The 12,115-nt window shown below is 37.2% G+C and overlaps 1 protein-coding gene across 3 annotated transcripts in view; it reads right to left on the reverse strand.

The window, feature by feature from the left end:
- GFPT1 (glutamine--fructose-6-phosphate transaminase 1) overlaps positions 1-12,115 on the reverse strand; it is a 72,574-nt gene that overhangs the window by 5,883 nt on the left and 54,576 nt on the right. For all 3 annotated transcript variants that reach the window (XM_082643351.1, XM_082643350.1, XM_082643352.1), the window contains 4 exons: positions 2,683-2,797; positions 2,308-2,435; positions 1,184-1,351; positions 351-512 (listed from right to left, as the gene is read on the reverse strand). In XM_082643351.1, coding sequence (XP_082499477.1) covers positions 351-512; positions 1,184-1,351; positions 2,308-2,435; positions 2,683-2,797 — 573 coding nt within the window. The remainder of the gene's footprint in view (positions 1-350; positions 513-1,183; positions 1,352-2,307; positions 2,436-2,682; positions 2,798-12,115) is intronic.

Consider the following 12,115-nt stretch of genomic DNA (forward strand, 5'->3'; position numbering starts at 1 on the left):
GTAGATGTTTTGATTGTCACTTTGGCTGTCACAATGAATGAGGGACCAGGAATGCTGAGAGTCCTACAGTGTGTGAGAAAGTCCCAAATAAAGAATTTCCAATAGCTACCTCATTAAGAAACACAGAAAGAAAACACGTAATCTCCAGTCATGGAGGTAACGTCCAAGATTCCTTCAAGTTCCATGGGTATGAAAATGTTAGGATGTAACCTACAAATTGGGCCATGGAAATATAACAAGTGACAGAGATATGTATGAGGGAATTCTCAAATTCTATTGCTAAAAATTTAGAAGGAAACTATCAAAATATACCAGGGTGAAAAGCCAGCCCAAAGCGGTCCATCACTTACATCATAGCCTCTCAGCACAGCCAGGTGGAAGGCCAGCAACTGTAAGGGGATCACGCTGAGAATGCCCTGCAGGCAGTCCACTGAGTGTGGCACCTTGATTGTTCTTTTTGTGTTCTTAATGGTCTCAGTGTCTTCCTTATCACAGATCACCACTGGCCGTCCCTGGGAAAGAAATCACACTAGCAATCACTGGTTAAGCAAAAGCAGGGCTGTAACACATGAGCATGCAAATTTTGCACTGCACAATTCACACGTGGCCTCACTGACATAGGCTTATTTAAACTCACAATCCCATGTGGTAAGTCAAGGAAACAGAAACTTTGTAAGATTCAGTGCTTTCTTAAACTCACGCAACTAAGAAATACCAGGCTCGGTACTTAAATCTAGGACTACCTGCCTTCAAAGCCCAAGTCTGTAACCACTACATTGTGACTAGAGATTAACATCTTTGGAAATTTACATACAAAGCCAAATGATCTGAAGAAAACTCCAGTAAGCACAGCACCAGTAATATTAATGTAAAATCTAGTTCCTCCTGAAATACACATTTAAGAATATTAAATTAAAAGAGAACAGCATACACTAATTGAAGAAGACAGGACTTGGAGACCAAGACCTCATTTTTAATCTTGGTTCTGGTATTATGAGAACTATGAGCTAGGTCCTGTCAAAACTCTTGAGTATCTCAGATTACTCACATGCAAACCTAAGCATGTTTTGTAAGCCACCTGATGGGTACTGGTCTATCACTTTAAATGTCATAAAATTCAAATAAGCTTTAGTGACCCAACTCTTAACCCCCCAAGGTGTCCTCACAGCAGCTCCTGACTTACCTGCCTAGCAACCACCTGCTGAAGAGCATTCTGACACTTGGCATAGGTGTGATCTCTCATGATGATCATGATGACAGGCATCAACTTATCCACCAAAGCTAGAGGGCCGTGTTTCAACTCACCAGCAAGGATACCTTCAGAGTGCATGTAAGTGATTTCTTTGATTTTCTAATAGGAAGAAACTAGATTAGTCTTCAGTCTGTTTTTCAAAAACCCATTCTTTAAATATTACACTAGACATCTGATGTCTGAAGTCCCTGTCTATTTATCCAAAAGTATTAAAGGATCACTGATGTGCAAATATAGCTAATAGGTTAACTGATCGTTATTTCTGAATATAATGTCAACAACTATTTGGAAGTTTTAGAACTCCACAAGGACTTTTTGAAGAATTTAGACTATCATGAATGTACTCATATTTCTTTGTAACTGATCTCCCAATTGCTTCATATTTGACTTCAATTAAATCTCACACCTAGAGAACTTAATATTTATTTTATTCATATTTGGACAAAAAAATAACCGAAGTTACTTGCTAAACCCACGGTATCATGCTAAAATGTACTCTTCTTGATTTTCACTTTTGAATTAAGCATTCTGTTATACTTTGTTATACCTCAAGGTAAACAAATCAGAATGCATAAATATAAAGGCACTTTTGTAAAATTTTCACCTATTTCATTTAGTCTAAAAGTATGACTGGGACTTCCCTGGTGGTTCAGTGGTTAAGAATCCGCCTGCCAATGCAGAGGACACGGATTCGAGCCCTGGTCCAGGAAGATCCCACATGCCATGGAGCAACTAAGCCCATGTGCCACAACTACTGAGCCTGTGCTGTAGAGCCTGAAAGCCACAACTACGGAAGCAGTGTGCCACAACTACTGAAGCCTGCACACCCTAGAGCCCATGCTCCACAACAAGGGAAGCCACCACCATGAGAAACCCATGCACCACAACGAAGAGTAGCCCCTGCTCGCCACAACTAGAGAAAGCCCGCGTGCAGCAATGAGGACCCAATGCAGCCAAAAATAAATAAAAATTTTAAAAATAAATAAATAAATAAAGTATGGCTATGTGCCAGGTCCATAAGTCAACATTCTGAAATTGTAAGTGAGAAGACTTACCAGGGCCCCTTCAAGACAAGTAGCATAATGATAGCCACGTCCCATTATCAAGACTGACTTCTGGTGATAAAGTTCTGTTGCCAGTTTCTGAATTTCATCATCCATGCTCAAAACTTCCTTAATTAAATCTGTTAAGAAGTAATATTAGCAAAATCTATGAAAAGAGGACAATAAACTAAACCAATATAATAATAATAACATATGGGTAGCAACCGATAAAAGACCAACGTTTCTAATCTTCTGTGCTATCACTGTGGGGTTTTTAAACACACAGGTGTAAAGTATGATGCTGACTAAATAGGTACAAGCCACAACTTCACCCATTTATTTCCCACTCCCTTAGACAACAAGTAGAGTGTGTGAGTATCTTCATACCAGGCAGCCGCTTCAATCCAAGCATGATCTCTTTGCGTCTCTCTTGCATGGAGATCCTGTCATCACACATCATAAGAGCAAACATCACAAGGGATACAAACTGGCTTGTGTATGCCTGAAATACCACAAAAAAGCAGAAGAATTAGTTGAGAAGCTGGAATTTTTAATTTAAAAAGATGAAAATAAAAAAATTCCCACTAGTTTAAGTGCATTATTTTTTTAAAAACAGCGTTAGTAGCAGCAAAGTAAACCAGTATTTAGGAAATCAACCACTGTTCTCCTTTTCCGAATTTGAACAAATAACTTAACCTTTATTTCCAAATACCAAATATAAGTTCCTTATAATGCAGTGGATGCTTATGAAATCCCTAATACAGTACCCTCAAGAAAGGAAGAGAAATGAACCAAAGGAAGGTAAGTAGAGAGTAAATCTGTATGTGCATAACCAAATTAAGCTTTGAATGTAAATCAAAAATAAGGGTTTGAAAGCCTCTCCTTAATGTACTTGCACTGGTTTTGTTGGATTTTTAAAAAATTTTCTCTTTGATTTTTCACTTTTGTCTATTTCCTGTACTTACTACTTTTTTTTTTTTAATTTTGGCTAAAAAATTTTTTAAAGTTCAACTGTAGAAAAGTAAATAGAAATAAGAATAAGCCTCAATCTTATTAGTAGGAATAATTACATTAATAACATATTATTAATAACATAGTGAGTAATTACTTTCGATTTTTACTATTTTTTTCCTTTATATTGTTAAGAAAATTATTAGTAGGTGTAATTTTATAAGTTGTGCTATTCTTTTTTTATTCTATTTTATTTTTTAATTTAATTTTATTTTTGGCCACGCTGCATGGCTTGCAGGATCTTAGTTCCCCAACCAGGGATCAAACCCGTGCCCCCTGGAATGGGAGCAAGGAGTCCTAACCACTGGACCACCAGGGGATTCCCCAAGTGTGTTCATTCTTTTTTTTTTTTTTTTTTTTCATTAACTAATTAATTAATTTTGGCTGTGTTGCATCTTCATTGCTGTGCACGGGCTTTCTTTAGTTGTGGCGAGCAGGGGCTATGCTTTGTTGCAGTGCACGGGCTTCTCACTGAGGTGGTTTCTCTTGTTGCGGAGCATAGGCTCTAGGTGCACAGACTTCAGTAGTTGCAGCACACAGGCTTCAGTAGTTGTGGCACACGGGCTCAGTAGTTGTGGCACATGGGCTCAGTAGTTGTGGTTTGCAGGCTCTAGAGCGCAGGCTCAGTAGTTGTGGCACATGGGCTTAGTTGCTCTGAGGCATGTGGGATCTTCCCGGACCAGGGATCAAACCCGTGTCCCCTGCAGTGGCAGGCGGATTCTTAACCACTGAGCCACAAGGGAAGCCCATGTGTTTGTTCTTAATTAACATCACAAGCACTTTCCCAAGACAGAATGCTTTCTATCTTGTTTACTAGTGTGTAATAACCTTGAGCAGTTTTTTCCCTTTTGGGCCTCAGATGGTCTACCTCTTTTTTTTTTTTTTTTTTTTTTCTTTTTTTTTTTTGTGGTACGCGGGCCTCTCACTGTTGTGGCCTCCCCCGCTGCGGAGCACAGGCTCCGGACGCGCAGGCTCAGCGGCCATGGCTCACGGGCCCAGCTGCTCCGCGACATGTGGGATTCTTCCAGACCGGGGCACGAACCCGTGTCCCCTGCATCGGCAGGCGGACTCTCAACAACTGCGCCACCAGGGAAGCCCTGGTCTACCTCTTAAAGATACATAATACTTACAAGATAATCATGAGAATTAAATGAAACAAATGTAAAGCATTCAGCATAATGCCTGACATACAGGCTCAAAACAAACTTTTCATTAATGAAAATTTGAACTAAGAGACATTTATTTTCGGAGGCTACAGAATGCAAATATTTTAAAACTTGCGGTCTCACTGCCAAGCCCATTTTGATTCCTGTTAGCTACATATGAATGTGAGATATGCCTATTTTACCATATTCTTTGCAATATTGAGAACTACCCTTTTAACAAGTTTTTACCATTAGACTGCTGGACAATGTACTCTCACGACTACTTCACCATACATATCTTGAATCCAAAAAATTAAGATTATTCTTCATATTTGTTAGCCATTTATGTTTTCTCTTTTGAAAGTTAATTTCATTATTCTTCACTTGTTTTTTGACTTGGGTTTGTTTTCTTTTCAGTTGGTCTTAAAAAGGTCTCTATTGTTACATTTCAAATACATTTTCCCAGTTTAGGTTAACCTTTTACAATGGTGTTTATTCACACAGAAGTTTTAATTTTTTAACTTTATGTCATGCTTTGAAGCTTAAATAGTCCTTCCATCCTAACATCAGTTAAGCATTATTAAATTTTCTTAATTCTGTTGTTTCCACTGTCCCTTTTCTCTTTTTTCTTTACATTTTTATTCATATGAAATTAATTTTAGTGCAAGATGTTAACTTGTTTTTATTTTTATAAATACACAATTTTCCCTCCATTTCGCCCCACCCTATCTCTCAAATGTCAAGTTTGAGACATTTCCTGTAGCCTAAGTTCTTTGATATACTAGAGCTATGTTGCAGGACTATAGATTCTGTCCCAGATTTGTCATTTTATTTATAAAACAATATTCCCATCCAGAAACATCATTTCTATAAATTTGTTAGGCATTTAAAAGTCTAAAGAGTTATACAGTTTTCATTTATTTGACAAATATTTATGGATATCTTACACATTTCCTGGTAGACTTATTTTTAAGTATTTTTTATAGCTATTGAAAAATAGAATTCCCCCCCTCCAAACACACACTCCCATACTTTTCTAAGTAGTCATTGTCAGTTTATAGAGAAAACTTTTTGTATATTTCAAAAAAATTTTTAAGTATAATTGACGTATATAATATAATTTACAGGTGTACAATAAAGTGATTCACAATTTTTAAAGGTTATACTCAATTTATAGTTATTATAAAATACTGGCTATATTCCCCGTGTTTTACCTTGTAGCATATTTTACACATAATAGTTTGTACCTCTTCATCCTCTCCCCCTATACTACTGCCCCACCCCTCTTCCCTCTCCCCACTGGTAACCACTAGTTTGTTCTCTATATCTGGGACTCTGTTTCTTTTCTGTTATAGTCACTAGTTTGTTGTATTTTTTAGATTCTACATGTAAGTGACATCATACAGTATTTGTCTCTCTCTGCCTGACTTATTTCACTCAGCATAGTGCCTCCAGGTCCAACCCTGTTGCTGCAAATGGCAAAACTTCATTTTTTTTTATGGCTGAGCAGTAGCCCATTGTGTGATATTATATATAAATATCACATCTTCTTTATCCAGTCATCTGTTGGTAGACACTTAGGTTGCTTCCATATCATGGCAATTGTAAATAATGCTGCTATGAACATTGGGGTGCATGTATCTTTTCAAATTAGTGTTTTTATTTTCTTCAGATATACACCGAGAAATGGAATTGCTGGATCATATGATAATTCTATTTTTAGTTTTTTAAAGATTCTCCATACTGTTTTCCACAGTGGCTGTATCAATTTACATTCCCACCAAAAGCGTATGAGAGTTCTCTTTTCTCCATATCCTTGTCAACATTTGTTATTTGTGTTCTTTTTAGTGATAGCCATTCTGATAAGTGTGAGGTGGTATCTCATTGTGGTTTTGATTTGCATTTTTCTGATGATTAGCGATGTTGAGCATCTTTTCATGTGCTTGCTGGCCATCTACATGTACTATTTGGAGAAATGTCTATTTGGGTCTTCAGCCAATTTTGTATTCAGGTCTTCAGTTGTTTTTTTGATGTTGAGTTGTATGAGTTGTTTATATAGTTTAAATATTAACCCCTTATTGGTCATATCATTTGCAAATATTTTTCACATTCAGTAGGTTGTCTTTTTGTTTTGCTGACGGTTTCCTTTGCTGTGCAAAAGCTTTTAAGTTTAATTAGGTCCAATTTGTTTATTTTTGCTTTTGTTTCCATTACTCTAGGAGAAGGATCCAAAAAAATAGTGTGGCGATTTAGGTCAAAGAGTATTCTGCCTATGTTTGTTTCTAGAAGTTTTATGATTTCCAGTCTTACATTTAGGTCTTTAATCCATTTTGAGTGTAGTTTTATACGTGGTGTTAGAGAACGTTCTAATTTCATTCTTTTACATGTAGCTGTCCAGTTTTCCCAGTACCACTTATTGAAGAGATTGACTTTTCTCCACTGTATATTCTTGCTTCCTTTGTCATAGATTAATTGAACATAAGTGCGTGGGTTTATTCTGTTCCATTATTCTATGTGTATGTTTTTGTACCACCACCATACTGTTTTGACTACTATAGCTTTGTAGTACAGTCTGAAGTCAGGGAGCATGATTCCTCCAGCTCTGTTCTTCTTTCTCAGGATTATTTTGGATATTGGGGTCCTTTTGTGTTTCCATACAGATTTTAAAATTACTTGCTCTAGTTCTGTAAAAATGGCATTGGTATTTTGATAGGGATTACACTGAATCTGTAGATTGCCTTGGATAGTATGTTCATTTAACAATATTAATTCTTCCAATCCAATAATACAGTATGTTTCTATCTGCATTGTCTTCAATTTCTTTCATCAGTGTCTTATAGTTTTCAAAGTACAGGTCTTGTAACTCCTTAGGTATATTTATCCCTAGGCATCTTATTCTTTTTGAAGCGATGGTAAATGGAATTATTTCCTTAACTTCTCTTTCTGATAGTTCATTGTTAGTGTATAGAAATGCAACAGGTTTCTGTATATTAATTTTGTATCCTGCAACTTTACCGAATTCACTGTAAAGCTCTAGTAGTTTTCTGGTGGTGTCTTTAGGATTTTCTATGTATAGAATCATGTCATCTGCAAACAGTGACAGTTTTACTTCTTTCTTTCCAATTTACAGTCCTTTTACTTCTTTCTCTTGTCTGATTGCTGTGGCTAGGGCTTCAATACTATGTTGAATAAAAGTGTTGACAGCGGGCATCCTTGTCTTGTTCTTGATCTTAGAGGAAATGCTCTCAGATTTTCACCACTGAGTATGATGTTAGCTGTGGGTTTGTCATATATGACCTTTATTATGTTGAGGTAGGTTCTCTCTATGCCCACTTTCTAGAGAGCTTTTATCATAAATGGATGTTGAATTTTGCCAAAAGCTTTTTCTGCATCTATTGAGATGATCATGTGGTTTTTATTCTTCAACTTGTTAATGTGGTGTATCACAATGATTGACTTCTGGATACTGAAAAACTCTTGCATCCCTGGGATAAATCCCACTTGATCCTGGTGTATGATCCTTTTAATGTATCATTGAGTTTGGTTTGCTAATATTTTGTTGAAGATTTTTCCATCTATGTTTTTCAGTGATACTGGCCTGTAGTTTTCTCTTTGTGATATCTTTGTGTGGTTTTGGTATCAGGGTGATGTCAGCCTCACAGAATGAGTTTGAGAGTGTTCCTTCCTCTGCAAGTTTTTGGAATATTCTGACAAGGATAGGTGTTAACTCTTTTCTAAATGTTTGGTAGAATTCACCTGTGAAGCCACTGGTCCTAGACTGTTGTTTACTTGGAATTTTAAAATTACTGGTTCAATTTCATTACTAATAATTGGTCTATTTCTTCCTGGCTCAGTCTTGGGAGATTATACATCTTCAAAGAATCTGTCCATTTCTTCTAGGTTGTCCATTTTACTGGCATATAGTTGTTTGTAGTAGTCTCTTATGATCTTCTTATTTCTGTAGTGTTGGTTGTAACTTCTCCTTTTTCATTTCTGATTTTAATGATTTGTGCCCTCTCCCTTTTTTTCTTGATGAGTCTGGCTAAAGGTTTATCAATTTTGTTTATCTTTTCAAAGAACCAGTTTTTAGTTTCATTGATCTATTATTTTTTTAGTCTCTATTTTATTTCTTCTTTGATCTTTATGATTTCTTTCCTTCTACTAACTTTGGGCTTTTTCTTTCTCCAGTTTGTTTAGGTGTAAGGTTAGGTTGTTTGTATGAGCTTTCTTATTTCCGGAGGTATTCTGGTATCACCATAAAGTTCCCACTTAGAACTGCTTTTGCTGCGTCCCAAAGGTTTCGGATCATCATGTTTTTGTTTTCATTTTTCTCTAGGTATTTTTTCATTTCCTCTTTGATTTCTTCAGCGATCCACTGATTGTTTAGTAGCATGTTGTTTAGCCTCCTCATTTGTGTTTTTTGCAGTTTTTTCCTTGTAGTTGACTTCTAGTCTCATAGCATAGTGGTCAGAAAAGATGCTTGATATGATTTTAATTTTTTTAAAATTTATTTTTGGTTGCATTGGGTCTTTGCTGCTGCGCACAGGCTTTCTCTAGTTGTGGGGGTTACTCTTCGTTGCGGTGCGCAGGCTTCTCATTGTGGTGGCTTCGCTTGTTGTAGAGCACAGACTCTAGGCACATGGGCTCAGTAGGTGTGGATTGCACGCTCTAGAGCACAGGCTCAGTAGTTGTGGCACACGGACTTAGTTGCTCCGCAGCATGTGGGATCTTCCCGGAACAGGGATCGAACCCATGTCCCCTGCATTGGCAGGCAGATCCTTAACCACTGTGCCACCAGGGAGGTCCCTTGATATGATTTTAATTTTCCTAAATTTACCAAGTCTTGTTTTGTGGCCTAGCATGTGATGTATCCTGGAGAATGTACCAAGTGCACTTAAAAAGAACGTGTACTCTGCTGCTTTTGGATGGAATGCTCTACACATATCAATTATGTCCCTCTGGTGTAATGTGTCATTTAAGGCCAGTGTTTCCTTATTGATTTTCTGTCTGGATGACTGGTCCACTGACGTAAGTGGGGTGTTAAAGTCCCCTACTACTATTGTGTTACTGTTGATTTCTCCCTTTATGTCCTTTAGTATTTGCTTTATGTATTTAGGTGCTCCAGTGCTGGGTACATATATATTTACAATCATTTTATCTTCTTCTTGGACTAATCCCTTGATCATTATGTAGTGTCCTCCTTTGTCTCTTGTAACAGTCTTTAAAATCTATCTTGTCTGATATAAGTATTGTTACCCCAGCTTTCTTTTGATTTCCATTTGCATGGAATTCCTTTTCTCATTCCCTCATTTTCAGTGTGTGTGTGTCTTTAGATCTCAAGTGAGTCTCTTATAGGCAGCATATATATGGGTCTTGTTTTTGTATCCATTCAGCCACTCTCTCTTTTGATTAGAGCACTGAGTCCATTTATATCTAAGGTAATTAATGATATGTATGTTATTGCCATTTTGTTACTTGTTTGGGGGTTGTTTTGTAGGTCTTTTTTTTTTTTTCTTTTTTCTTATTTTGTTCTCTTGTGATTTGATGACTATCTTTAGTGTTGTTTGGATTCCTTTTTCCTTTTCTGGTTTATATCTATTATAGATTTTTGGTTTGTGATTACCGTGAAGTTTTTATATAGCAATATGTATATATGTGTGTGTGTGTGATTGTTTTAAGTTGCTGGTCTCTTAATTTCAAATGCATGTTAACAACCCTGCATTTGTACTCTCCTCCTCTCATGGTTACTGTTTTGGATATATTTTACATTTAACTGTATTGTGCATCCCTTAACTGCTTATTGTGGATATACATGATTTTACTGCTTTTGTCTTTAACCTTTCTACTAGCTTTGTGGGTGGATAACGTCCTACTTTTACTGTATGTTTGCCTTTATTGATGAGCTTTTTCATTTCATAATTTTCATGTTTCTGGTTGCAGCCATTTCTTTTTCGCTTAGAGGAATTTCCTGAACATTTCTTGTAGAGCTGGTTTGGTGGTGCTGAACTCTTTTAGCCTTTGCTTGTCTGTAAAGCTTTTGATCTCTCCATCAAATCTGAACAAGAGCCTTGTTGGTTAGAGCAGCGGTCCCCAACCTTTTTGGCACCAGGGACCGGTTTCGTGGAAGACAGTTTTCCACAGTCGGGGGTGGGGGGGTGGGGGGTCCAGGAGGTAATGCAAGTGATGGGGGGGATGGTTCAGGCAGTCATGTGAGTGATGGGGAGCAATGGGAATGGCTGATGAATCTTCGCTCACTTGCCCGCCACTCACCTCCTGCTGTGCGGCCCGGTTCCTAACAGGCCACGGACCAGCACCGTTCCACAGCCCAGCACCATTCCACAGCCCAGGCGTTGGGGACCCCTGGGTTAGAGTATTCTTGGGTGTAGGTTTTTCCCTTTCATTGCTTTAAATAAAACATGCCACTCCCTTCTGGCCTGCAGGGTTTCTGCTAAAGGTCAGCTGACAGCCTTATGGGAGTTCCCTCGTATGTTATCTCTTGCTTTTCCCTTGCTGCTTTTAACAGTCTCTCTTTCTTTTTAATTTTTGTCATTTTAATCGCAGTGTGTCTTGGTGTTTTCCTCTTTGGGTAAGTCCTGTATGGGACTCTCTGGGCCTCCTGGATTTGGATGTCTATTTCTTTTCCAAGTTAGGGAAGTTTTCAGCTATTATGTCTTCAGATATGTTCTCTGCCTCTTTCTCACTCTCTTCTCCTTCTAGAACCCCTATACTGCGAATATTAGTACACTTGATGTTATCGCAGAGATCTCTCAAACTGTCCTCATTTCTTTTCATTCTTCTTTTCTTTTTTCTGTTCAGCATCAGTGATTTTCACTACTCTGTCTTCTATTTTATATATGTTTTCTATAAAGCACCTTACATGAATTTTTATCCATTCTAAGAAGTTTCTGACTTTTCTTAAGTTCTACAGGTAGTCAATCATATCAATTACAAATAAGTATTTGTTTCCTCCTTTCCTGCTGTTTTAATTTTTCTTACTAAATTGGACAGAACTTCTAGAATAGGGATAGCAAATACGTTTCATATAGAGTCAATCCTTACCTACTGGTTGTCACAGTGAAACATTATGTTGAGAAGGATTCTAAGGGCACCTTTTTTGCTTTGCAGTAATACAGATAAAATCCTAGGAAGGTTCCAGAAGAACAGCTAAGGCCCACCAAGATAAAGGTCCTGAAGCTTTCTATTTTGCTGTTCACTCATCCACTTTTCTCTATTATTTGCCTCCTTCTGCTTCATTGGGTTTCCTTCTTCTACCTTTTTGAGTTCAATACTCAGTTCATTTTCTTTTTGAAGCATTTAATGCTATGAACCTACCTCTATCACTCTGGCTGCACTATCTAAATTTTTACCCATATTGTTCATTATAGTTATTTTTTCTAATAATTCTTTTTAAATGGCAATTCTGATATGGTTCTAACTCAAGTTATTTAAAGAAACGTTTTTATGTTCCAGGCATTTGAGGTTTTTGTTTACATTTTTATTATTAATCACTAGGATTACTGTGATATTGTCAGCTACAGTGCTATGAATAATTTTAACTTTAATAATTCATCCTGGGTTTTTTTGTAGATTATATGCTGAATTTCTACTACTCTTCTCTGGATAAGGGATCACGTCATGAGTGAATATTTTCCTGTCATAATGTG

Source organism: Mesoplodon mirus (genome assembly GCF_964341445.2).
Source record: "Mesoplodon mirus genome assembly, chromosome: 14".
Taxonomy (NCBI): domain Eukaryota; kingdom Metazoa; phylum Chordata; class Mammalia; order Artiodactyla; family Ziphiidae; genus Mesoplodon; species Mesoplodon mirus.